Below are 27,798 nucleotides of genomic sequence, written 5' to 3'. Positions count from 1 at the left end.
AAGTAGAAGTTCCTCTAAATTGTACTTAAGTATGTACTTGAGTAAACGGAGCTTGTTACTTATAAATCTAAATAATATGTTATTTAAAAAAAAAAAAAAAACATGTAATCTTACCCTTTTAACTAGTGTGTGCGACACTTGAAGTTGTGACATTTCCGACGGCTCTAGAAGGCACCATCGGAGAGCGCAGCTGACGCAGAGAAATAACAGTAGTCTCTCAGTCGCCTGTTGCTCCAACTAGTTATCCAGACAACCCGTTGCAGGTCAGGAGTTACGAACAGACTCAGACTCTCCGCTCGTTCACATAACATCAACACATTATCTGAACGGTAGCGTGTTTTTAAATGACCCGTTTTACTCGTTACGTCAGGACTTTGAAACAATGCGGCTAAGTGTTGTTCGGCCGACTCTCTGAGATGGAGAAAACCTCAGCAGAAGATGACTGCGTGGATTCAGGAGCTGAAACTGGAGGGTGAGTGAAGCAGAACTCATACTGAGGTGTGACAGATCCGGAATTCAAATCCATCATTGTTTTTGTCTCACAGCTAATGGCTTCTCAACATCTACCTATCAACCTTTGGAATTCCCATATTCATATATTCTGGCTTTTGATGTAAGATGTAATTTTAAGAGTCTTTAACTGGGTTATTGAACTTTACTGTGGATACAAATCATATTTCTAAGCAGAGTGTTTTATATCTCTCCAAACATGTCTGTCTTTATAATTTTAGCAACAAGAGTTATACCTTCACAGATAAGGAAAACAACATTAAATTTAAAATTTTTTAAATGAAGTTTAGTGGCACCCACCGGTTTTAACTGAATGTGCGTAGACACTTTGTATTATAGGAAAAGCCACTATTATACTTATCAATCTGGATTATAATAAATTAGATACCTAGTTATCATAGTCAACCATTGGATGTACTAAACCTTGTTATAAGTCTATGGTTAAACAGTTTTCAGAGCAAGACAATATTTTAAACCAAATTCATTAAATATTAGACCAAAGTCATATTATTCTTGGATTGCACCCCTTTGCAAATAACCAATGCTTGATAAGGACATATGGAGGAGGTGTAATCCTAATTCTTCAGTGGAAAGTTCAGTCTTAATCACCAACTCATTTGTTAATGAGAGTCCAGCCACATGCTGCTGTAGATGGAGCTTAATTCAAGAATGCTTTGACAATAGAGAGTTAAATGAATCATTGTGTTGTTCACTCTGTTTTCAGCCCTTAAACAAAGATGCGCCTCAGTTTCACCTGCGGTATGTCACTGCTGGATGTGGCTTAGTTGTTGTAGAGAAGGACTTGTGTTTGTGTTTTAGTGAGAGACCCCACATGACCCATAACTCCTTTAGAGACGTCGTCTTCAGTCTCTCCAAATGTGACTCAGTACCCCTCCAGATAGTTGTTTACAAGCACAATTTGACCAGTTTCTGTTTCTTTTTGTTTTCTTATAAGTCTAACTGTGTCTTTTTTACCTCCTCAAGGGGTCGTTGTGGAATAAAGAAAAGAGAAAATAATGTATTTTTTTTTTAAAATTATATCAATATTACCCAACCTCTTAGTTCCCCTATAGAAATTAGATTTGTTTTCAGTAGCCTGTGTAGATTTAGGGGTTTCTTAATTGTTATACTTATGTATTTATTAATCAAGGACAATGCTCAGTATTGACATTAATGGAGCCAGTTTTCATTCGTAGTCCCTGAGAAGATGAATGAGAAAAGCAGCCAAATAACATTCAGAGCACATATGTATAGCAGAAAACAAACAACCTTAAAAAACCTTATACAAAACTCATATAGAACGTACATCAAAAAAGCTTATAACTCCATAACAACAGACGTTTCACAAGTCGACGCAGCTTTCAGACCAGTTTTGTTCTCTTTATCCCCGTGCATCAGACCGTGTTGTCAGACTAACATGGGACCAGGCAATTCCATTAGCTGTGAACTGGAACGAAACAACACGATGTGTGTGAGAGAAGCATGTTTCATGGGAAAAACCTAAAAAAAAAGAAGAAAAAAAAAAGAGGAAAGAAATAAAGCAGGAGATACATCTGTGGAAAGCGCTGGTGTGAGAGGAAAAGCAGTGACGTCCAGCTGATAACCACAGAGCTGCTCCCTCCATCAGCTCACATCCTCCATCCTCCTCTGCCTCACTTCCTGCTCAGCTCCCACATCCACTGTTCTCCTCACCTCTGACAGTCTCTGCCTTCACCACTCCTCCAATCACAGCTCACAGTGGCCTTACTGTGCTCAGACCATAACATTGTGCTCTGCGGTGTGCAGGTATTTTTTTAGTGCGCTCAAGTCATCAGGTCCACATTAACTCAAACCTGTTGCAAATTATTACATTAAAATCACAAAGAGTTGTTCCTATAATACCTTAATATAATTAATTAGTGCCAAATGGTTAATAGCCAAAAACGTGGAAAGCTTGGATGCTAGTTGGACGGTCGATTATCTTGTGATATTTAATTTTTGTCAGTACGGGCCTGTCCTAAATGCCTTAATGGAGACGACAGAATCTGTGGCTTGTAATGTATCAGGTGATTTAGGTGTTTAAAGCTGCACTAATCAATAGTTTTATGTTAACAGTGGGTCAGATATGTGTAATGTTTGCTTTCTAGCATATTTACTGTTTGGTTCAGTCTCATCAACCTTGTCTCCAGGAGCAGCAGGCGGCTGTTTTCAGCAAACAAGCTCCGATTAACCCACTTTACACGACCTGCCCAACACCAAACAGCACACAGACAAAGTTAGGGACTCGCTGGAGAACACCGAGGAGCATTAGCAGCTAATGAACCTGATATTTCTCTCAGGAGTTGGTTGAGACCAAACCAGAGCTGAAAGAGACTAGAGAGTACTGGACTTACATTCATTATGTAGCCAGAAATATGGCTTCAAACGAAATGGTTATGTGCTCTGTATCTGCTGGACGAATTAAGGTGATAATATATTAGTGTTGAGTTTATAGATTCCCCCTCAGCGGGCCAAAAAAAGGATTAATGCAGCATTAAGTTTACTTGACAATAAATCTCTTATAATCGTGTGAATAATGACTGTCCTGGTGGAAGTAGCATGACAGGCTTATAGTCTTCAAGAGGTCGGGTTGGATGGTTAGGCATACAAAGAATGTGATTTCACGTTCCATCTCATACTATCAATCAGCACTGGTTTCTTTTAAACCATGACCTTCCCAAATATAACTAAAGCTCATGTAGAGGTGGCACGCCTTAAAATGTTGTTATGTGTGACTCTCCATCTTCATCCTCCTGTTCTCTTCCTCCATCCCACCTCCCCCTTCCTGCCTCTCCCTCCCCTGATCGAATCAGAGACACCTGAATCTGTCCAGCTCTCCGTACACGTCAAACGAGCCCCTACAAGACGCACCTCAGGTCACTCTGCAGTCAGACCTTGTGTGCATGACCGGGCTGCTGCCTGTCTTCGCTTCACTTTTGCGTTTGTGGTCTTTGGGCGGAGATGAAGCGAGGCAGCGCGGCCAGACTGGGAACGCCAAGTGAGATGCTAAGCGGCGCTGCTGGGGGAATCCTGCCAAACACACACACCCGAGGGAGCCGTCAAAACAGAGGCGCGACTGCACACACTAGTACCTCCAACTCTACAAAGAGTCATAAACCTTGAGAAGAAAGATTTTCTCATCTTTTTTTTTTCCACATTCAGTCATTTTCTCTCTGTGTGCATGGCGGGACATGTCGATGAGTTTCACTGTCATTTTGCTGGAACCTTCCGGTCGTTTATGATCTGCTCTTTATATTTGTCTTTTCATTCGCTACCGACGCCAACATTTTCCCCTCTGCACTTCCCTCATCATCTTTGGCTTTTACCTTTCTCTGCTCACCTCTGCTTCCTCCCACATTCCCATCCATTCCTCATCTCTACGCCGCTAATGCTCTTTAGTGAGATTGATAACCTCCTGCTGCAGGAAACAGGCTCGCTCCTCTGTTTCCTGCTGTCCTGCCGCTCCGGAGGCATTCGTTTAGAGGCGGACTCACAGTGAGGGTGTGTGTGGGGGAACAGTCTTCTCTGGTTGTCAGCTGACTCCTGCGGGACTAATATTCTCAGGTTGTGTCGTACACATGTGAGCTGTGGTTTCACGGACGGTTCAGGGAATTAGAACATGTGGGATGCAGGTTAGCTCCTCAGTCAGTGTCATTGTATATGGGCACACACGCCTCTTGTATGTTTCAGGTACACATATTTGTGTAATTGCACAAATTGGCTTTTTTTCTCTAATCTATGGAGATCACATTAGCAGAAATCTAATTCTGCTTCTCTCCCAGTTTGAAGATGGGAGCTTTAGATTAGACCCGTCTGAATGAGAATGTGTGTGTGCCAAGAAGTGGAAGTAAGACTCTTTATGATAAAGAGTTTAAGAGTTAGATTAAAAGATAAATACTACTCTCATGTCAGTAAGTTAAGTATGAAGCCAGGATATGATTAGCCTAGCTTAGCATAAAGGTCAGAAGCAAGGGAAGCCTGGCTGTTCATGTGCTATGTCTTGACAAACAATCTCTTTTCTCACCATAAAAACACCAACTGTTGTCATGTTTCTGTTTGTGTACAGATTGAAGAAACAAGATGTTGTACACTGTGGTTAAATGCTGAGCTGGTAGCTGTGTATTTTCCCCTTGGTACTCTTTGTGCTAAGCTAGGCTAAATCCCTCCTGACTCTAGCCCTGTGTTTATGTTGCGTTCACACAACATCAGCAGAATGGGGAACACTGTAAGACCTCCAGTTGTTCTGACTGCAGAGTGTTTACATAGCCTATTATTGTGCTTTCTTCATAGTCACATGATTTGAATAGCATAAATTACCTCCTTTTGCAGTGTTACTGTGTATAGCTTTGTTTTAAATTAGCTGAATCAGTTGTATGAGTGTTTGTTAAACTATTCTGTAGTTCTTTTCACTAAATGGGAGATATTGTCGCTGTCCAAAATACCTGATATAGGTAGCAGCAGCAGCAGCAGCAGTACTACAAACAGTATTACAAACAGTACTACAAACAGTATTACAAACAGTACTACAAACAGTACTACAAACAGTATTACAAACAGTACTTGAGTGAATGTCCCTGTGTTTTATCCCTTCAGACAGAAACCGCAGTAAAATGTCTGAGTGCATTTTTGGTGACCTTTCCAGTTGGACCTCTTCTACTATTTAGCCAGATGTCAGCACTTTATTTGAAATAGGAGTGTGTCTTCCTGTAAATCATGTTGATTGCACTTCATGCTGTAATATAAACTCCTGTCTCCTCTCTCTGTTTCTTGTCCCACCCACCCCCTCGCTCTGTGTCCACACCGCCTCTGTCGTCTCTGTTTTTGTCTCTTTTCTGTCGTCCACTGCAGGTCTGATTACAGTCCCTTGTCCTCAACAAGCAGTAAGTAAACCAATGGCGACTCAAAGCATTGCTAACAGTGACTCACACACACTCACAGGCTCAGGCTCATGCCCACGACTTTATCTCCCTAATACACACTGACAAAATAAATCCACAAACAGGGGAGGATTGTGTGTGTGTGTGTGTGTGTGTGTGTGTGTGTGTTTATTGGTCCTTAAGGCCTAAAGCAGATTTTAGGGAGGATTCTTTGTATGGTAGGTGCATTTAAACACTAACAAAATAATTTGGATTTTGGATTAGTGCCAATTGTCAACTGTCAGAAAAATAATCAACAACTGATGATCAATTAATCATTGATCATTCTAGGCATTTTTCAAGCAAAAATTTCGGAAAGAAATTGTTGTTTTCAGCCTCTCAAATGTTAAGATCTTCTGTGTTTTCTATCATTGTAAACTGAATATTTTGTTTTAAACTGTTGGCCAGACAAAACAAGACATTTGAAGCTGTCACCATGATTTCTGAGAAACTGGAACGGATATTATTCACTATTTTCTGACATTTTATAGACTAAATGATTCATCAATTAATCGATCATACTGGATATAGTCAATCGTTAGCAATGACAGAAAAATTAAAAGTTAAAAAAACACAAAAACACAAGTGAAAGCTTTGGGAAGGATGTACACTTCAAATGATTTCACCAGTACAAACCGAGGACTGTTTCTTCTTAGTGAGCTTTTAAAAAATTAACAAAAACAAAACAATACATTTTGATAATACATTTATAATACATTTGTTAAAGTCAAATTTTCTCCTAAGGATTTTCAGATTTCCATGCATCAACACAAAGCATCATACACAAACACTTCCAGCACATCCATTATCCTTAATTATCAAAATTCAAATAAATTGTTTTAAAGATTATTGGATATTTTGTATATATCATTAGGCCATTAGTTACAGATCGGCTACTTCATATTGCTTTTATGTGTCTGAGTGTGTGTGTAGTTTTGTGTGAATGTGTGTGTGATAGTGAAGATCTGTGTTTGCAGAGGTCACAACCTCTGCAAACACACTGGCTGCCAGGTCTCTAGCCCTTTCACAATGGGAGGATTATATCCAATATTAGCCCATTAATCTGGTCTACAGGAAGCTGCATTATCCCACCCGCACCACACCCGCAAGTCAGGAAATATAGGACCACATACACACACTCACAGACACACACATACACACACAGACACACACATTGAGAGATTCAGCAGTGTCTGGTTTGGTCTTTCCCCTCATGCTTCCTGTGTCATCGCTGTATCAGATGAGCTTCTGCCCACTATTGTCTCTGTCACTACTGGAGGTCAGGGCGGGAACAAAACGTGCACCGGCACAGACGACACAATAGGAAAGCCTGACCGCAATCAGAGACACACGACTGTTACTAAAGCTACTGTACTCGAGGTCGTCACGTGATTTAGGCCTCCACTCCAAAGCAATGGAGGTTAAAGGAACTTTATTTGTCCTCCTCACAACGCTGAAAAATAATTACATTTAAAACCTTAAAGCGACTTCTCCAGAAACAATGATCCAGTCACTGGATGGTCCTCATAGTACACAGTTGATCATTTTTATATGCAGTATTTCTTTTAATAGAAAGTAGTTCCAGTAAAAGCTGTTGACTATATGGTTTGTGGATAATCCAAACAAACAAGGACTTTGCCTGTGAACATTCCTGCTGCAATTCAAATGTGACATTCACCCATGTTGTTTTGTGAAGGAGGTAGAAACTTTATCTCTAAAACATGGCACATACAAAACAGTCTTTTTTTTTGTCATTTTGATGATATCTTTACCCTTTATATTTTGAGAATCTATGTTTAAAATGGACCTAACCATTGACCTTGAAAAGATTTATGACAATTTGAACAAAATCTTTGGACATTGCCCTTTTCCTGCAGTAGGAGTCTGTGGTTTCACTGCAGTAATACACCCCGAGGTGTCCCGATGTACAGACTATCACACTTACTGAACAACTGTTGCATTTTCAGCTTTTTTATTTTGTCTCATCAGGACATCTCGTCATGTAGTGACACTTTGTTGCAGTAACTTTTTCCCACGCCTGTGACAACAAAGTGCTCCTGTGCATGCCAGTTCATCTCATTATTATCTTCTTCTTGATGGATTGTGCTCCTTCCGCAGATCTCAGTGCTGAGTGGCTGAATCTGCTCCTAAATGCCTTCAGAGCTTTCATTAATCATTTTCTGCTGCAGCATCTGAAATGTTTGCCCTAAAGGAAAAGATGAGACTCCAAATTACTAAAGGGCTGGGTGACTTACTGTGTGTCAAGCATTTATTGCCCACCAGGGAGTTATGTGTTGCATGAGGGACCTTGACAAAATAAACAAAAAAGTGAAAGTTTTAAGAACATGGTTTAATCAACACTGATGATCTCTGAAATTACTGAAAGTCTATTTTTTTGTCTAATACTAGTTGTGATAGTCAGTATTAGACTATGAGGAAATATACACATCCCACAGACAGACAGATAAAGTGAAAGCAGCTGAGTTGATTTGTTAAAAGGACGGGGCAGATGGAAACAAATTGCTGTGGTGACAGATTTTCCAAAGATGTGAAAGGAGAAAATCCTCATCTGTCTGCACAGCTCTGTGTGTGGCTGCCTGTTTTTGTCCTGAGTGTGTGTGTGCTTATTCATGCATGTGTGTGTGCACTGATGTGTTCATTTCAAAGGTGCATGCAGCATCAGTCGCCCTCCTTGTCTGAAGCCTCCACAGACGTATATTTAGGTTCTTGTGTAGAGCATACTCTATGTTTATACAGGTGGTCTTAACCCCTGACCTTTGACCTCAACTGAGACCAGCTATAAGCCCCCCTGCAGACTGAAATGCCTAACCACCAACGTCAGTCTGACCGAGGTTACACTGTAAGAACAAAAAACATGACAAATATTCTGTCTTGCTTGTATCAAGACTGAACGTGTGGCATGTTTTCACCAAATTTCAACATGCAATTTGCAGTTTGCATGATGAGATAATTTCCTCCCCCCTCACTTTAACAAAAAAATGTGTTTGTAAAATGTGATGCTGCGATCTGCGTGTAAACAGTTCCAGCTGCAGGGCCCTGGGTTTCTGTGGTGGTAAATAAGTGCCAACCCTGGACCTGACATGGATGTCACTACAGACAAGCTACTAGAATTTTAAAGATTAAAAAAGAAGCAATTAACTTTATTCTGTCTTGATTCACCATGCAGACAACGAGACTCAACTTCTTGAAGCAGCATCTTATACTACTTAAATGCCTTGTTAAGATGTGGTGTGTAAAGGCTCGGGGTGGATTAACAGAGATCAAATCTTTAACAAAGATTTTGTATCTAGTTTAAGACTTTTATAAAGCTAAAACATGAACTTCTATCAGGTTACAAACCTCAGTTGCAAGGACAATATTAGACTCATAACAACTGTCATAACAACTCCTACTAGATTTAAAATGTAGTGCAAGATTAAAGATTATCTCACTTACTCACTGTGTATTTCTGACATTAGTAGAGTTTTGAATTTATGTGCAGTCTTTAATCAATGCAAAGGCTTGTGCGATATTTTTATCACTCAGACTAAACGTGGAAAGTTTAACTGCATGGATTTCATGCACCAGCAGTGACGTGATGTTGAAAAATGCTTCTTGTAATCTTTCCTCTGTGCTGTCTGCAGCTGGTGTGTGCAGCATCTTTGAGCTTTCAATAGAAGGTAAATAGGTTTTGATTCAAGAGGCTTCAAGTGAGCCCCACCCCAAACACTTAATCACACAACCTCACTTTCTATTGGTCACAGCAGATGAGTGTCCATTCAGCCAGAGTGACCTGAGACCTTGCCCCTAATGGTTTTCTCCGTGTGTGTGTGTGTGTGTGTGTGCGTGTGTGTGTGTACATATATGTAAGACAGAGGGGGTCGGCTGTCAGAGTAATGAATGCTTTTAGGCCAGACGGGGGGAGTTTTAAACTGCACAGAGGTCAGACTGTAACAGAACAGACACACACATACAAATATACTAACAGAGATGTAAACAGACTTAAGAAAGACATGCATGATTTGTCACACTTGAATACCTGAAAAATATACTGTCAATGTATTTATTACGAGCAGATGTAGGCTCATGAAAATTTATACCATAGCTTGTATCCAGAAGAGAAAAAACTTGGATGAAAGATTAAAAGAAAACACGAGACAGATTGAGGGGATCCAACTTTTTGCAGGTAATGTTAAGCAAAACAAAGACTGTGAAAACATTTCTTCCCTAGAAAGGGATGAGGAAGGAAAGGAAGATGAAACAGTGAATAAAAATAAATGTGCCTCAGCATGCTGAACAGTTCAGCGAGTCAGGATAGGATTGATAGTGGTCTAACAAAAGAACTAGGAGTCAGAGGTTGACGTTGACGTATTTTCAGGGATCAGTCTGTCACCAGCAGATGTTCGCTCGATGAGACAAAGACACACGTGTGTGTAAGAGTCAAGCACCGAACTCCAGGGCTGAAAAGTGAAGCCAACACAGAAGAGCCAAAAAACTGCAGTTCCTGAAATGGCCACTTGAGGGTGGCTCCAAAAGCGAGTCAATCCCCATAGACTCTGATGTTAAAATATCCAACTGTACAGCAAAGATAAACATGTTTACAGCCTGGTTAAAAAAGAAAAGAAAACGGTTTTGGTCTCTTTAGCTAATTTCCCATTTAAAGTTTATTGAGGCTCAAAGTTCTGCATATTTGTGGGCGTGTCACTTTGAGTGACAGGTGGGTGAGTGTACGCTTGCCACAAAGCGGGTTAGGTCAGGCACTGCAACCGCTGACGGTGGAGCAGCTCACTCTGTCAAAACCACTCTTCAGAAACGTCACGGAGGCAACGTCCATCTTTATTTACAGTCTATATGAGTAAGCGTATAAATGAATTGAATCTTTAGTGCATTAGGGAGCAGTTTCAATCTGGTGTATTCTGCCAGTGGGAATGAAAGCCACTGTATAGAGAGGTGTTTACAGGAAGTGAATACATTGAATGGCCATTTCTACTGGTTGTAAATAGTATCACTAATGGGGTTAGTACATTGATCACCAGCATGAAAAAAAGTTAAAGTACAGTATAACAAGTGTTTGAAAACTACGTCTGTCTCGGGTCACGTTAATCATTTTTGTTGTGGTGAAACAAAAGTCAACACTTGGCCTGCCGGTGCATCCACTGATGCCAGAGGCCCCCGCTATTGTTATTTGGCTCAGACAGGCAGCAGATTAGCAGAAGCAGGAACACATGTATGCAACTCGCTCTCAACTCCACTCTTTAAAATGTGTACATGACCCGCCCAGTTGTGTTTCAGCTGCTGGATCAAATGTTTACTGGTGAAAGTGCAGGAGCCTGTAAAAGTTTTACTTCCTTCCCTCGAATAATTTCAGGTTTCTGTGGTTTTAACTTGGCAATTAGAATTGATATCTTCCCTGCAGGCACGCAGTTAGTCACCAGCGTCGTTAGACATTGATATTTGGTTGAATGTAGGTTGTGACGTCAGGTGACCAAAGTTTGATGTCAGGACAACGTCCAATGCCGATGTCAATATGACGTAGAGTACTGACGACAGCTGATGTTGATATTTTGTTGGTTTCAGGTTGTGTTGTTAAGTGATTAAAATCCAACATCTTCCAAATGTCTCATGCCAACTCCATCCTGACATAAAACACAGGCTTTCTAGTCGTGAGCAAAACCCAACATCTGCTAAACATCACAATGCCAATTAGCCAATGTTGATTTTCATTTCCAGCCAAAAATTTAACGTCTTTCTGACGTTACATTGATGTCCGGTGCCTGCTGGGTTTGTAGAGGCCATAGCCCAAACTTGCGGATGCGTTTTTTTAGGGAGGCGCACATCAGCTACAGCTACATGCATAGGCCCTGAAGCTACACCGTCACCCGTCAACGCATAATTATAAATTTAGCTCGAGAATGTGTCTGACATCACGTGAGTCCTATCTCACACTTTATTTCTGCACGTCTTCGTGTGTAACAAAGAGTGTGGTGTATGTTACACCTTCAACTGGTTAAAGGGGGATCTGAGCGTTCGCTCCATCTTTGCCCTTCATCAGCACAGACTTGTATTCACACTCAGACTCTGGGGAAGATGACGCACTTGTCTCTGTTAGAAGGACAGCGCTGAGTATCCCTTTACATGCCAAACCACTTACAGTGAAGCCAGCCAAGGTGCTTTCAGCATAGCCAATTAGCCAATTTAAATAGCACCTGATGGATCAAGGACCACCCGTAACACACACACACACACACACATGCACACACGCACGCTGCTAGTGCTTTCTGCCTAGCTGAATGTAGCATATAGAGCCAGGCTCTGCTATAAGGCAGCTTGGATTAAGTGTTACCAAATGTGCGTCCTCCAAAATGAGGTTTGGACCATGAGGCCAAGATCTCAGCTAAATATGCTGCAGTCGGCTGTTTGTTAATAGTTTAATTGAAGCAGTGCTGTCTGTCAGCCTTGTTGTGGGCCTTTCATGATGTGTGAGCTCACTGAGTGCATATTCAGTGCAGTATGTAAGGCGTTGCACAGTGAAAAATGTTTTGTTGTTTTGGCTCGGCACCACAGCGACCTGGGTTTGAAATGAAACAATGGCTATGATGTAGACGTTTGAGGTTTTCACAGGTTCACTTGGTTCCTCGTACTGAAGACCTGGGTGTGAACAGGACCTGGGTGTGAACAGGACCTGGGTGTGAACAGGACCACAGTTGGGTCAGGTTCAGTTTCTATTCAGTCTAATGAGAAGTTCAGTTGTATTGCAGTTGGTCTCTCGTCTGTGTGTCAGTATGTCTGATACCCAAGTGCATACAAGTGATCAGTGCATCGTCATCATCTACTCTTTTCAAACATGGCTGCTTATTAAATTAAATTCCAGTGTTTTCTCTGTCTTCACAGGTCATCCACATTTTGTTTTGTTCGGACCAAGTCTGAATATCTGGGGGTCGCTTTTAGATTGGGTGCCTTTGTTTTTCTTTCTTTTATGCAGAGCAGGTTTGTGCTGGTTCTAAATGTTTAACCAATGAAGATCTCAAGTTGAGGTGGTGATATTCACCTTTAATTTGTGGGTGTTTATCTGTATCAAATGAACAATGCAAACTGTAGCCCTCTTTATACATAGTCCTCCAATCTTAGGGGACAAAAAGATACAGGGTGTCTTCCCTGGTGATGCAGCCGTCCTCAGCTCTGCTCTGGTCTCCTCAAGAATATTGTACGACTGGCCATGAAAAAACTCCTTGTTTTGTGTGTTTAGGGACCGTGTATAAAATGTCCTACACTGTTCAGCCAATATAGATGTGAACATCCTCAAACAGCCTGAGAGCTAAAAGTACTTCCAGAGCGTACTGCATGTTTATGTTTGAGTGACGTAGACATGAATAGGGTCACGGCATCAACACCTCTTCAGCTCTTCAAGCCAGACCAGGTCTGTCTGGACGGTGAAGATCACATGACATGCATGAGCTTGGACTAGCTCGTGTTGACTGGCTCCTCACAAAGCCTCTGTTCTAATCTTTCCCCAACAACAGTCTGCCGTAACTCATCTAATCTATGTAATCCTTAAATTTAAAACAAACAGCGGTTTAAAGCCAAGGAGAGTGGCTCCACATTACGGTCTGATTGCTTTTATCTCCTGTGAAACTTTAGGGTTGGCGGCGTTCACATACAGACCCCTTTGTATGTTTTCCTCTGGGACAGGAAGTCAGCAATTCCCTTGATTTTCAGGCGCTGCTTATGCTGCACTTAAAGAGTGATATCAAGCAAAAAATACCAAGCCACATCGTTTTGTGTCTTCAACGCGACAGAGCAAACAAGCTTGTTTGCTTGAATTGTGTCATAATATGCAGTGTAATTTAAGACTGTAATTATGTGCAGAAATGCAGACTTGCAGTTTTCTTCATGTGCATTGAACTCAAGGGCGTAGATTTGTTCTCAACATTGGTAGGGACGCAACAACCCCACCACCCCTCCAAAACAAAGCAAATGGCTTTTTAGTGGTGTCAACCAAACGGTTTATTAACATATAAGATCTGAATATGCATTCAGAAAAGCCCATATGCAAATGTAATGTATGTACATTTGTTGATTTTCCATATATGAAATATATGTACGTATGAAGTAAAATCATATATGTATTTAAAGTATCACCTATATATGTAAAATTTCATATGAAACCTTTAGTAATTTACTAAAACAATATCATATACTGACATATATGTCCAGCTAATAGAAACATGTATTTTAGCAGGTCTGTTTATATTATAGACTTATGTCAGTGTATGTTCATATTATATATGTAAATATAAAAGATAGATATGTATGTTTAAGTTATTGAGAGAATCATATACAAACTTTTTTAATTAGCATGTTGTTTTAATAAAATTGCATGTTACTATGAGTAATTCATTATGTTATGAACTTTTATCTTCATATATCCAGAGGATGTATATATCTTATAATAATATATCCTCTCATAGGTGACACATATGGTAACATCACTCTTGATATAGGGACAGATATGTCATATGTGTCATAAGTCATAGTATAGTAAGACATAAAAAGTCATTGTTTTGTAAGATATAAAAACGCCATAGTATAATAAGGCATGAAAATGTCTACACACAGTAAGACGCCAGGACTAGGATTTGAACCCAAAACCTTCTCACTGTGAGTCCATAGTTATAACCATTATTCTACCAAACTAGCCAGTATGTCTTTCATAATATATAAGGCATAAGAACGTCATAGTATAGCAAGGCATAAAAATGTAAAAGAAAAACGTGATAGTATAGTAAGGCATAAAAGTGTTATAGTACAGTAAGACATAAAAAAGTCAAAATAGTCATATTTTCTGTCATTGTGTTACTTATGGATGGATTTATAGTGAAAATAAATTATTCCCCTTTTTGCTGGGGGACCCCAGGAACCCTCAAGGACCCCTGGGGGTCCCTGGACCCCACTTTGAGAACAAATGCACATATACATCCGTGTCCCACACAGATAATTTACATAGGAGACTTAGAAAAGGTAACTTGGCACAATCTGAATCAGAGCTAAACGTCTGTGTGTTTAACTCTTTGAAATAATAAGCAGTTAAGGTTTTACTGAACTTACAGAACTTTATATTAGAGTCAAGCCTTTACATTTTAATTTCCTTGGCACTGCTCTAACTGACGTACGAGTGTTGGACTTTACATCTTTCTTTCTCTCTCTCTTTTCTTTTTACCAGACGACAAAAAGGGGGCCCCCATCTTGAATTTCCTCCTTCAGTTGTTTTGACTTTAGAGGGCCAAGCTAGCTAAAGCAGTGACTGCAGTGCTTATACACACACATACACACACACACACACACACACACACACACACACACACACACACACACACACACACACACACACACACACACAAAACACACTCTGAGGCCTTCGTCGAGTTTTCGCTGCTAATCACTCTCATATGTGCAGGGGCCACTGGAAGGCGTGTTGTTTTATCTCACGTCATCATCTGCGCGTATGGCTGCGAGCATGTGTTGCCGGTTAACACTTAAACACGGCGCGAAGGTAAGAGCCTCGGAGAATTAGAAACGACAGGCCTTTCTGTAAAGGAGCAAATAGATTTTGTGTGTGTCCAGGACGGTCGTGCACACGCATGATTGTGTATGCGGTCAGCCGAGTCAGAACATCAGCATCAGCTTGAAGACTCGAGTGGATTAAGAGCTTAGAGACACACTCCTCCAGAGCTTTACACACAAACCCCCTTCATTCCCTTCACAGGATCGGGGTGACTTAATCTCTAATTTATTCTTCTCGGTGCCAGCTCCCCGTGAACCTCAGACTGAACATACAAGGTACTGAGTTGTATAAAAAAAAAGATACAACTCAGTACGTCATCTATTTGGCTGCTGAGTGACTTTTAAGTTCTATTTGTAACGATGCATCTGTGAATCTTCTCAAGTTTTAGTATTTGATAAAGATAAAGGCGATCTATAGTGACAGGTTACTTTGTCCACGCTGTTTGTATCAATAAGAGACGGCTCAACTACAGAAACACCTCTCTGTTAGGTAGGTGTACCTAATAAACTGGCAGCTGAGTTTATATTAAAAGGAGTCCAATTAACAGAATCAAGACATGAGACAGAAATGCAGCAGCATCACATGGAAGATTTTAAATGTTTAAATACAAACAAATCAAACAAAGAAGTGAAGTGAAATACAAATACAATACAAATTGCCATGTGTATTGTCTTTTTACGTACGCAGTTTTCTTCAACATAATTGAATGAAAACATATGTGAAGAGGAGGCTGGAGGAACTAAAGACCAAAAATAAAGTTTGGACTCAAACGCTTGGTTATATAACACTCTTGTTAGGCCTTTTATCTCCTCTGAAAAAACAGATGTAAGCTTCTCTGTTTACATGTTAGCTGTAGTTGCAAAAGTAATAGGAACACAGGACATGCCAAAGTTTCTAAGTGAGGTATGACAGACTGATAATCTCACATACTGATGATCTTAGATTCAAAATCAGTATTCTGTTGAGGGATAAGGAAAGATGCAGCACAGACACAGCAGTAAGTTTACTGTTCATTAATTACAGCACAAACAGCCTGTAAAGTTGTACAATTATTATTCACGTTTTTGCAGAAAAATATAATGTCTTTGTGGATCTTCCATGGATGCTTACATGTATTTTGATTGGCCAGTTCGTTGCATTAAAATGAATCAAATGAGTGAGGGAGCTGATTTCATGTACTGGTCAGCTAGTAACCAAAAAGGTTTGTATAGTTCATCTAGTTTGCACATGTGGATTTAGATGTGTGTGATAGAGCTCTTAAGGCAGGAATATCTAATTGGATCCCAGTCGTCCACGTGCCTCAAACAGTAGTTTGGGTCTAGATGTGAGATGCCAAAGAGATAGATAATGATTCTAATGCGATCAGGCAGAAGTGAACGAGTGTGTGTGTGTGTGTGGCCTCGATCCAGACCCAAACTTAGATTGTTATTTAATCCCTGTGTCAGTTTAGTTACTGATATCCCAAGAACTTTGGGATTTACAGACATGAGATAAAGAAGTAGTGCTGGAGAGAGGTGGGGAAAGAAAAGCGATGGAGACAAAACACGTGAACACATGGTAAAAAATAGACAAATTAAAAAAGAGTGGAATGGAAATAAAACTGTAAGAGCATGAAACTGAGATGTTTGGACAGGAAGGAAGAGTTAGGATGAAAAATGTTTTGAGCCAAAGCTGGAGTAACTCGTTATATCTCCTAATTTGCCGCTCCATTTGCTTTATTGTTTATCGTCAGTTCTAATGTGGCAGAACTTGGACAAAGATCTCTGTTGCTTTTCGGCTCATTTGTGGTTCTGACTCCTGAGTGACCGTGAGAGCTGAGTGCAGAGAAATCAGGCCGTCTGTGTGACAGTACAATGTGCTGTACAGTAAATACCCTTAAAGATCCCTATCATCCCTGTGTTTGTCTCTTGATGCCAGCCACATGTCAGGGAGGCAGACATTGATTCTAATGGGATCAGGCGGACGTTAATGAACATGGGGCTCTCTCTGTGTGTGTGTGTGTGTGTGTGTGTGTGTGTGTGTGTGTGTGTGTGTGTGCGTGCGTGTGCGTGTGCGTGTGTTTCTGGGGCAGGTCGTCTGTGCCCTGGCATACAGCTTAAACCTGCAGTGGATTTGTCTTGATGCTGCTGTCTTTATCTCATTAGACGAACTGAGCCACATAAGGACACTTTGTGTTGGAGCTGAAGTTTGACGGCGTTTGATTGAATCAGAATCCGATGTGTGATCTGCTTATTGAATCCGCTTCCTTTGAAGTCACCTTATCCAGTCTATTTACAGTTTAGTTTCTAAGAATTTTAGGTTGTAAATAAAGTCAGACCACATCACTTTTCTGTAGGGAAAACAGACTGTGGAAATAAATATCCTGATTTTACATATTGTCATTTTTCTGTATATACCGCAGCTATTGCATGTGTACCTGTCTGGGAAGAGGTATTCCTCCTCTCTTGTTTTCCCCATGAAAAAGCTTTTTAGGGGAAGGTTCCTTATGCAAATCCAGGGTCTATTTATTTCAAAGGTTCCACGTCTGAAAGTTTGTAGTTGTTTTCATTTGTACGGTAAAAGCCACAAATACACACAATATACACTCCTAATGGTCTCAACTGGAGGCTGGAAATGTTGCCAAACAAAATTATATCAGGGTGAAGACGACATCTGATTCGTTGCCATCGGTTCAACCTGTTCAAACGTTCAAGGACGTTGTGAGAACATCTTTATCCAAACATGTTCAACCTCATTTCAACCAAGTTGGAGAATGAAACTCAACTTAATGTAGACACCCAAGTTTATGTGTAGATCTATATAACTATATTATACTAAACTAAGAAGTGGTCATCACACTTTGGTTTCATGAAACCTTTGTTAAAAAATATTTTAAATGTATTGCACTGTAAATCCTGTCTTATGTATGATTCTGGATCCTGCTCCTCTAATGGCCACCTCTTAGCAACGTTTCACTGTAACCTAATCTTAACATTTAGTAAATGTCGCCTCTCTGGTCAAGTAGAAACTGTCCTTTTGCAAAGGCCAGCAGGACTCATGAGACAGAACCTGTCCCTGTTAGGCCTCTCTGTTTCATGGAGGGATTCTGGCAACACTCAAACAGTCTGCTGTGCCAGGGACAAGAAGTCTGTGTGTCCTTTCCCAAACAGCCTCAAAGCACAAATGAAATGGGACAAATCCCCGGAGAAGTCAGATAAAGACCCGTAGGAAAAGTGCTCAGAAAAAGAAAGAATGAGAAAACATGGAGATAAGAGGAGATACTGTTTGAGTGTGTAACATGTAAGAATGAAAACACTGGCTAAGTATGACCGCAGTTTGGGAACATGTCAGCGGTGGTTCTGCAGCACCTGTGCCAGGGTGCCGAGCTTTTCTAGGTCAGGGGTTCAGGAGGCGGCTACACCTGAATGCATCGCTCCTGCTGCGGTCTGGAACATTCCTCCGGGCTTCAGTAATGACCTCCTAATGGCACTAATGATCCTCCACAGAGGAGCCCTGCTCCACATGGGTCTGATGTGGAGGAGGGAGGAGGAGGGAGGATGTGAGGGGGAGAAAGGTAAACATTGAAATTGGTAGAAAGATGGAGTTAGTTGTGGATGAGTGAAATGGAGAAGGACAGGAGCGAGAGTCCTGTGGGAAGAGGGGAGGAGGTGGGGGGGGGGGACTTGAACAAAGAGGTAAAGAACAAATGTACATACATACATGTATTTGATGCAGGAACCTGGAGTTGCATCCAGTCATAGACCTACAATTAATGTTTGCCCTTCATCATGACCTTACCCTCACCTTCACTGTTTTACTTACCTAACCTCGAGCATCCCTTAACCAGAGTTTCTTTGCCATAACCGGGATCTTTTCCTAACCTTAACTATTCCCTAGTTGCCATTCACAGATACTTCAGTAAGAAATCATTTTAAAAATATTGATATTGAATGTCAAACTACATTGTATCTGAACCTGAAGTAGAGTCTTGTTTACGGGAGACAGGGTTTGAAAAAAGCATCAGCAAGAGGGATTTTATGAGAACCATATGAGCCTGTTGTCTGACCGTACACACGTCCTTTAGCTTCTTTCTTTATTGGCCTGTAACAATTTCTACTTTAAAAAAAAAATTGATTATAATTTTGTCTTCTCTTCCCCATGTTTTCCTCACCCCATTTCTCTTCTTGCCCTCTCCACCCTCTCTTTTTCTTGTCTTGATGATGTTGTATGTGGAGGTGAGTTATCCATGGGCGAGCTCCAGGATCCCTTCCTTGTCAGTGTCCATCTCATCGCCGACCCCGGCCAGGGCAAGTTCCTGCAGCATGCTGCCGACGCTGTGCTGGCGTGGGTTCACCCTGAGCTGCAGCTCTTCAGAGTGTCAGAGCGGGCCTCGGTCTCCCAGCGGCCCTGGCCCAAGCACCATCCAAACAGCAGCCTGACAGCGGCGTGCCAGCCGGCCTTAGCCGTCATCGTCTTCCTCCAGGAGGCGTATGGTGGCGAGGAGCAGATACTGATGCTGCACCGCGCTCTGCAGAGGCCGCCCTGGCGATACCACCACACTGAAAAAGTCAGCAACGGCCGGCGGATGTTACCCCTGACACCGTGCAGTCAGGACTTTTTCACTCTGTCTCCTGGAACCCCGCTCTGGGCCGTGCGACAGGTGCATTATGGGAAAGAAATAGTGCGATTTACTGTTTATTGCCGACATGAAAATTATGTCGACATGGTGCGGCTGTACAAGCTGCTGCTTCAGCGGAGGGTGGCGCAGAAGAAGGAGGACTTTTGCTTCTTTGTGGTGTACTCCAACCCAGACATGGAGATCCAGTTGTCGTTTAAGAGGCTCCCGCGAGGTCAGAGTTCGCTGGTGCTGGAGTCGGCCGTGATGGAGGTGAGGGTACGGGACGTCGGAGCGCTGGTGCCCCTGCTGCCACACCCCTGCAGCCCAATCAGTGAGGTCCGCTGGCAGACGGAGGACTACGATGGAAATAAGATCCTCCTGCAGGTGAGAGTAGTATCAAAAAATGACATCATTTACCAACTGCACGTGCACGTTTGTTACCTAGGTTACACTAATGACCTCCAGTGTTAGTTCAGGATAGTCAAAGAACAACTTATTTGATGAAAACGTGGCCTTTTGTAAAGCACTCTACATTCTGGCTCATATTTCCTGAAATATAAATTGTATCATTCCCCTGGCTCATGACTAATCTGTCAGTTTCTGTTATTTCCCAGAATTGAAATAAGTTTTATCTATAAAGCTCTAAAAGTAACGAGCTCACACAGCAGTAAAACAAGCATCAAGTCCCTTTAATTCCTCCATCGTCCAGATTGATTAAAATTTGCATGCTGACGATTACACAACAATCTGTGCTGCTGTAAGTGTGTGCGATTGAACACGCACTCTCACATAAAGTGGTCCTTGTTTGGAGGGTATCAGTTTCAGAGGGGATGTGTGTCCAGGCAGCGGGAGGTAAATCTTTTTGAAAGTTCAATCCGATTAACCTGCAGTCCATTACTGGGATTGGAACAGCGCTGAGGGAAACAATAAGCTGATCTATCATGACAATGGACCATATGCATGATGCCTAACTGCCACCTGGCCTGAGGTCATGTGCTCCTGTAGCTCGCCGCAGCATTACACCCTGTCATAAGTGACACAGCGCTGAGGCCGCTGGCTCTGGAAGTATTTTTTCCCCACTGTAGTTTCAGAGTTTCCCAACATAAGAACACTGGATAATTTACCCATATAATATGTTAATCTTATGACCGTCAGTTGTTGTCATAACTGTGACAGTTTTATATCTGTTTGTTGTGGCGGATGGATTTAAATCCAATGAAAATAAGGCATCCACTTTCTTTTCTTTTTTTAACACAATCAGTTCAAAGAAGTTGAAAGAAGTTTTTTGTTTTTTTGCTAAAGAATTGTGATCAAGATATTCGCTGCGCAAGACGTTTCACATCTAACAGATCATTGTAAGTTCTCTCTCTGGCGGACAAACTGTCAAATACTACCACTACAAATGTATCTTTGGCATCTGCACACTGCAATTTCTTGATGCTTATCAGACAAAATATCTGCCAGTATAACATAATATCAGTTCGGCCAATTTATTGTTCAGGCTCTAAATACTGCAATACCCATGAGTTTCAGTCTGCTGTGGAGAAGCAGCCAGTCACAGGCGTGAATCCAAGCTGTACCAAATTCAGAGCACTTACGGAACATGAACTAAAGTGCACTATACTTTTTTTTGCATTCATCCACCACTGATCCAGAATCTGACCTGAAAGGGAACTGATTTAAACCGCAGACTGTTTTGTCAACTTGTAATTTGTAGCTTCAACCTTCCATTAGCATTGCACAACGCAGAACTTTTAAGCGCTATGATTGGATGTTCCTTACTTAACTTCTGTCCCTCGGTTTTATGTCTACAGGCTTGTACCTTTCACTTTTTATCAGAGGCTTTTTATTTTCTTACACTGCTGCTCATCTTTTTTTAATCGATGATTGAACTCGTTGTCCACCCAAGAGCGCTCCAGCTGTCAGTCATCTAACCTTGTCTTGTCTGTGGGATGGGAACAACAAAAATGCAACTTGGCGATATGCTGTTGTAGCCTGTTATAGAATCCAAGGTGGCAACTAATGGCAATTTGCATTATCAGTTTAATTGCCCATTATTTTCTTGGATTTGTCTCAGCATCAGAAAATAGTGAATAATTCCCATTGTAAATTCCCAGCCTTCAAATGTCGTGTTTTGTTTGACCAACAGTCGAACACTGAGATATTCAGTTAACTGCCTCATATGACAAAGAACATCGGAAAAACATTTCATTTTAGCAACTTGAAAAAGGGAATGTTCCGCATTTTTGTTGAAAAATGACTGAAACGATTAATCAATCAGTCGTTCGACAGAAAATGAATCAGCTATTTTGACATTATGATATTGTATTTGATCGATTAATATTTTATTTATTCTTCTTAATTTTTATAGAGAATATTCCAAACATTAACTGGTTACAGCTCCTCATATGAAATGATTTGCTCGGTTATGGACTGTATGGATTTCTCACTATTCTCTGATATTTTATTGACCAAACAACTAATCAATTAATCAAGAACATAATAGACGGAATTATTTGATTATGAAAATCGTTAACTGCAGCCCTAGGTGCAGATTAATATTCTGTTGACCTACTAATCAAATAATCAGCTAATCGTTTCAGCTTTAATGGGATCAAAGCTTTGGAAACCACCACCAACCAGCCACAACCAAACTGCTGAGCAGATGAAGAACAAGTTTATTAACTGAAATCACACATTTTCTTGCTGCTGCAGAATTGCGTAGTTGAGGATAAGTGTTCAGTTGTGCTGTTCTTGGCAGGCTGAGGTCAGATCTCCGGCTGACCGGGCTTATCCCAAGATGACTAAAGCTCACAAGAGTAAGGGTCTGATCATCGGCATGTCAACAACCTCATTACCCAGCACCCCCTGCTGCGGCTCCTCACCAGCACTGTAGCATGTTGTCCCCATGGAAAACTGGACAGATCCTGTCATGTCGCGTTAGCAGACAGAGGCACACACGCTTTCACCCGAACATGCACAGTTTTCGTAAATAACAAATGTGCAGTGGCCCTGCAGCATCTCTGGGATAACGGCAAACACACACACACACACACGCACGCACACACACACACACACACACTCCTTCAAGTGTCATTAAGTTTGAAATTACAACACTCACTGCCTACTTCACTCCTGTACGGGAGAGATAAGTGTGCAGCTGTACAACCGCATCTTGGCTCAGAGCGCAGGAGAGCGTCAGAAGAAGAAAGACGAAGTGAAGAAGAAAGTGAGAGAAAGATAAACAGGAGGAAGTGGACTGAGAACAGAAACGGAGGGGAAAGGTGGTTTAGAAAAGAACTGACTGAGACATTGAGCAGAGAGAGAGGAAAACAGTTGGGCTTTGTTACACACGCACACACACACACACACTAGTTTTAAAATAATGATTTAGTAAATCAGGTTGCACTGTTAAAGTAGTAGGCACACAAGATATTGGTTTATGCTAAACAAGTTGACGTTATTTACTCATTTAGTCAAATGTAACGGGGATAATTCTTTTGTTATTTCATGTAAACTGTTCTATTTTCAAAATGTAATTTAAAATATTTAAGATTTACTTTATTATCAAACTGAGTTTTATCAAGTCTTAGGACAGATATGTCGACTGTTTCTTCATTCTCAACGTGATACAGTAGCAAGCTAATTTAGTTTAGCTTGTTTAGCTAAGTTAGTTTTGTTAATTGGTTCAGTCAGCTACACCTGAAAGTTACTGAGTGAACATATTCAGTAACAACTTATCTCTGCAAATGACTTCGTGTGGTGCAACAGGTTTTAACTTTAGTGATGTGTAAAATTCAATTAAGTAAACACTTATGCCAAGTTTGAACAGCTGGTGCAACCGGCTCCAGTTTACTTGAATTACAAAAAACAGATTTTCTCATTCATCTCTAGCCATGTGGTGAGGTTTTGACAGACAGTCCAGACCGTAACTATTTGGACAGTTACTTATTTTTTTGTTCTTCGTGCTCTTTGCTTCAGTAGGAAATTTAAATAAAGGTTTCAAGAAAATAAGACATTTAGGACTCAGTTACAAGGAGTTACAGGGATTAAAAGAAACAGACAAGAAGTTATATATACATATATATCTGCTACATTTGGGTGGATCTCCGTGAATTGATTCATGTAATCAATTAATCATATAACCTATAAAATGTTCAAAAATGGTGAAAACTGTCCAACAGAATTTCCCAGCACCCAAGGTCACATCTTACATGACAACAATCTCAATTTAATATAAAACAAAGGAAAACCAGCAAATGTTTCATTTATTTCTGTATTAATTTCTCAAATAATGAATTGGGGATAAGTGTATATTTGTATTCAAGCCTTTATGATGAGAAGGAACAGAGACATCAGTTGTTCCCTGCACCGACTTTATTCTGACAGGAGCATATGGTAAATCAACTCTTGTTCTCAGGGCATTTAAAGTTCTGCTTCCATGATATTTATTGTTGTTGAATCTGAACATATGGAAATCTGCAAAACTCCCCTCCATCCCGCGTGCACTTGGAAATAATTGTCTTGAGGCTGCCGTGTGGAAAGTTATTGCTTCTGCTTGTATTGTTTGGTTGGGAAGCCGGATGACGGAGCAGACTTTAGAACAGAAACGTGGAGAAACTATCAGCGTCTCGAGGGGGAGGGGCCTGTGCTCGTCAACTAACAGGGAAGGAAAACATAGACGAGAAACTGAACTGACAGAGCAATGAAATGAAATCGGCTGCAGCTGCCTTACATGTTAAAAACAAGAACATTTTCACATTTATGTCAGAGGATCATTGCTTCATACATTTACAGACCTGTGGCTTTGTGGATGGTAATAACACTGCGGCTCTGTCGTGTACAGTTTTGACAATACTTTGGTCCATAAACAAAGGTGTGATACGCATGGGGCTCCTCTGGACGCTAATGACTCCTCCAGCTGCTGGCGTGATTCATAAAGTGGCCAGGCTGAGAACAGGGGGCATTCTGGGGCCTTTGTTCACCCCGGGGTTCCCTTGTACTCCTTCCTCTATCGCCCTGCTGGCTGGACGTAGCGTGAGGAGTGCTTGGTTGCATGAGAGCCCACGGAGGGACGTTAATGGTCTTGAGTATGCACCTCTTTCCTTTGTTTCCCCCGTGACCTCATATTTCACTACATCTACAGAACATACAAGCTGTGCTCTCTTGCACCGCGGCAGTTCTCTTTTTACAAACATGCAAAATATTCTTATCAAACTGCTATTTCAACAGGTCAAGAATGAACCTCCGAGCTCAAGCAAAATATTGTGTCATCTCGAGAAGTGTGCTAGTATCAAAAAACAATGGGGAAATCCCGAAATATGAACTTTAAACAAGCAAAACTAGCAAATTAAACTTCAGAAATTCAAGATAAAGGTTCTTGAAACAGGACAAACCTGCAGTAGATTGGGGACATGGAATCCAAGTGGGACATGTTTGTTCAAAGCCCCCATTGCCAACGCAGCTGCCCTGAGTTGTAGCCAGAAGGTCCTGTTGGTGTCTTGTTATGGTAGCAACCAAAGAATGGAGGAGGATTATTAGGCTGAAACAAGGTCTTTTCAGTCCTGAAGCAGCAGGTCCTTGAAGGCCTTGGTGGTGTATGGTGCAAGAGACACTTTGAAGAACTCCTGAACCCAACTGGCAACCTCTCTGTGTGGGAAGGCTTAGGAGACCCTAGGTACATCTCAGTTCCCTCATTTGATCAGTCCTTGCTCGACCTGGGAATTCTTCATTCATCTTGAAGGGCATCCAAAATCTTAAAATTTTTGCTCTGAGGAGCGGGGACGTGTTCTCTAAGGAGCCACGAGCAAGGATACAAAAGCAGATTTCACCTAAGATGACAATTCAGAGGAGAGGACATCTCATTTCTCTAAAAACATATTTGCACATTTCCTCTCTCCTTGCATCTCCCTTCGCATCTTCAGTGGGCGGGACTAAGGTGCAAGGAAAAGACACAGATGAGGAAAACGTTAATGCGGTTAAGGGAATTGAGGTTTTAAACTCAGCAGTAGCAAAACACCAGGAGCGGATGAGCTTCACCCTGACACATGAGAGGCTCTGGAGACTGTTGGACTGTCTTGGCAGATTATTTGTGTGTTGCATGTGTGTGTCACAGCGTTTCTGTTTTGCTTTTGTGCATACAGTTGCATGCATGTAAGAGTGGTCTGATTCTTGAAGCAAAGCCATCTAGTGTTCTCTTCAAGGATGTGTGGGATGAATATGATAATACGCTGCTCAGACTTGTTCTTGTCAGCTGTAATTACATTCCACCTCTCAATCACCACCACCATCGCTCTGATTATCAGGATCTAAGCTCTTGCTAAAAATAGTTTGAATATCTTACAAAAAAAAACATCAAGACTAGTTTCCTTGTAACAAGTTTAATAGTGTATTTCAAATGGTGATTTGCACATTTTTTGTATCTCCCATAAGATCAAATTAGATTTAATCAACCTAAAATGAGCGATTCTGACTTCTCTGGTAAAAATTGTAAATATTCATATCAGTAAAGTTAAATTCTACAATATAAATCCTCATTGATTTCCTTTTCTTTCCTGTTCAGGTTCAACGTGCACATTTCAAACACAGACACGATCCCTGCCACTTATCATCCGGCGTCACCGAATCAGCCTCGGCTCCATCCACCTTCACCCGCAGCGCCTCCTCTTACAGGAACCGCCGTTATCATCACCGAGTGACATCCCATCCCAGAGCGCACCAGACCTCCCACATCTCCCTCCCTCTGGCCTGCGAGGAGCCGGATGAGCAGGAGCAGTGGCCTGAGCGGCACCACCCAGACAGCTGGAGGACCCAGTGGAGGGGCCACCAGTCCGGGTCCCTCTTCTCTCTACCCAACGTTGGCTCAGCCAGCTCTCGCTCCACCTGCTCCTCTCCTGGACCTTCCCCCAGCCCCCATTACAGGAGTCACTCCCTTAACAGGCGCTCCTCCCTCATTCCGCCCTTCCGGCTCAACGTGGATGCTCTGGTTGGGGCAGAGGAGACGGATGTGGACACAGGGAACAAAGTGAAACCAGTCGGCAATGTGGACTTTACAGTGGTGTCTGCCTACATCAATTCCAGCCTGCCACAGATTTGTCGGCCGTTATCGGCACCACCCGAAGACGTCGGACCCTCCCTCTCACCTGGCATCCCAGAGAACGGCTACAAGGCAGCCACACTGAGCTGGATCCCGCACAGCTTCTCCACCAGCAGCACTCCCTCCACTTTTCTGGGGTCATGCCCCCAGAGCACCGGTGTGACCACAAGTGCGGCTCCATCCCTGAGCGATGTCTCCATGAACCAGTCTGACAGCTGCAGCGTTATTAGTGCACCAATTGAAGAGGCGGACAAGGCAGAAGAAGAAGAGGACCAAGAATTCTACATTTGATCGACGCTCTCTCCCCAGTAATGACTTGTCTTCAGGACTGGCACCGTCAAAACGGCTCCACTCTGCGCTCTGGTGTTTGAGAGTAAAACTACAGGCCAGTGACAGTATAAACTGGAGCACAGCACAAACTGTATTTAATGTTCTTGTGTATTTGTGAATGTTGCTTTTTTTTTTGCATGTAGATTTAAGCTTTGTAAATGTCAGGTCATATAAGTAAATGAAGTTACACATTTAAAGGATCAATCACATAACTGTGTACAGATTCACTATTCAATAAAATGATTTCCCTCTCAAGTGTGTTACACACCACTACCTTTTACCAACATTCATTCTCCATTTTATTTACCTGTGGGTGTTTAATCAAAAAAGTAGTGTTGGTTTGAGCATGAATGTGAGTAAAGGATAATATCCACACAGTGTAAAGAGCCTGTGGTATCTATGGAAATGATTTAGAGAGAGTTTTTAGAGTGAGTTTTATATTTCATGCTTATTTCATACAGGTTTGTAGTAATAGATAAAAAACGTAAGGTTCTGAAAGCTCAGACCATCAGTCAGCTGATTCCTCAGTGTGGAGTCTATTTGCCAACAAACACTCAACAAACACAACAATTAACCGGCTAAACTAGGAAACCGGCACTGAGGCCAGTGGATGACTTGAGGTTGTTCTTTACGTGACAGACACTAACCTGAAGCAGATGACTTGAAGCGTCGTGAACACTCCTGCAGTTCATGGATTACCTGTATCTAAAGTTGTTGTGCCTTGTGCACCGGCTGTGCGCACAGGTGGGGAACAATGAGGGCCTCCACC

At 41.6% G+C, this 27,798-nt stretch overlaps 1 protein-coding gene across 1 annotated transcript; it reads left to right on the top strand.

The window, feature by feature from the left end:
• Positions 1-155: 155 nt before the first annotated feature.
• On the top strand, positions 156-27,315 carry fam124a (family with sequence similarity 124 member A). The gene is made up of 4 exons (XM_023404485.2): positions 156-472; positions 5,377-5,408; positions 19,221-19,987; positions 26,166-27,315. Exons 1-4 carry the CDS (start codon positions 417-419, stop codon positions 26,988-26,990), a joined length of 1,680 nt encoding a protein of 559 aa, XP_023260253.1. The 5' UTR covers positions 156-416; the 3' UTR covers positions 26,991-27,315.
• Positions 27,316-27,798: the final 483 nt, after the last annotated feature.

The sequence above is a fragment of the Seriola lalandi genome, unplaced genomic scaffold, assembly GCF_002814215.2.
Source record: "Seriola lalandi dorsalis isolate HSWRI2012SDOR001 ecotype SW California unplaced genomic scaffold, Sedor1 jcf7180002054245, whole genome shotgun sequence".
NCBI classification, from domain to species: domain Eukaryota; kingdom Metazoa; phylum Chordata; class Actinopteri; order Carangiformes; family Carangidae; genus Seriola; species Seriola lalandi.
The sequence above is the reverse complement of the archived record's forward strand: the minus strand, read 5'-3'. Positions and strand labels throughout refer to the sequence as shown.

Bases quoted from the DNA above. Each gene is read 5' to 3' on its own strand.
- fam124a (XM_023404485.2), top strand. From the start codon at position 417: ATGGAGAAAACCTCAGCAGAAGATGACTGCGTGGATTCAGGAGCTGAA. The intron at 473-5,376 runs GTGAGTGAAGCA...CGTCCACTGCAG, and splicing joins TCAGGAGCTGAAACTGGAGG to GTCTGATTACAGTCCCTTGT. The intron at 19,988-26,165 runs GTGAGAGTAGTA...TTTCCTGTTCAG, and splicing joins GAAATAAGATCCTCCTGCAG to GTTCAACGTGCACATTTCAA.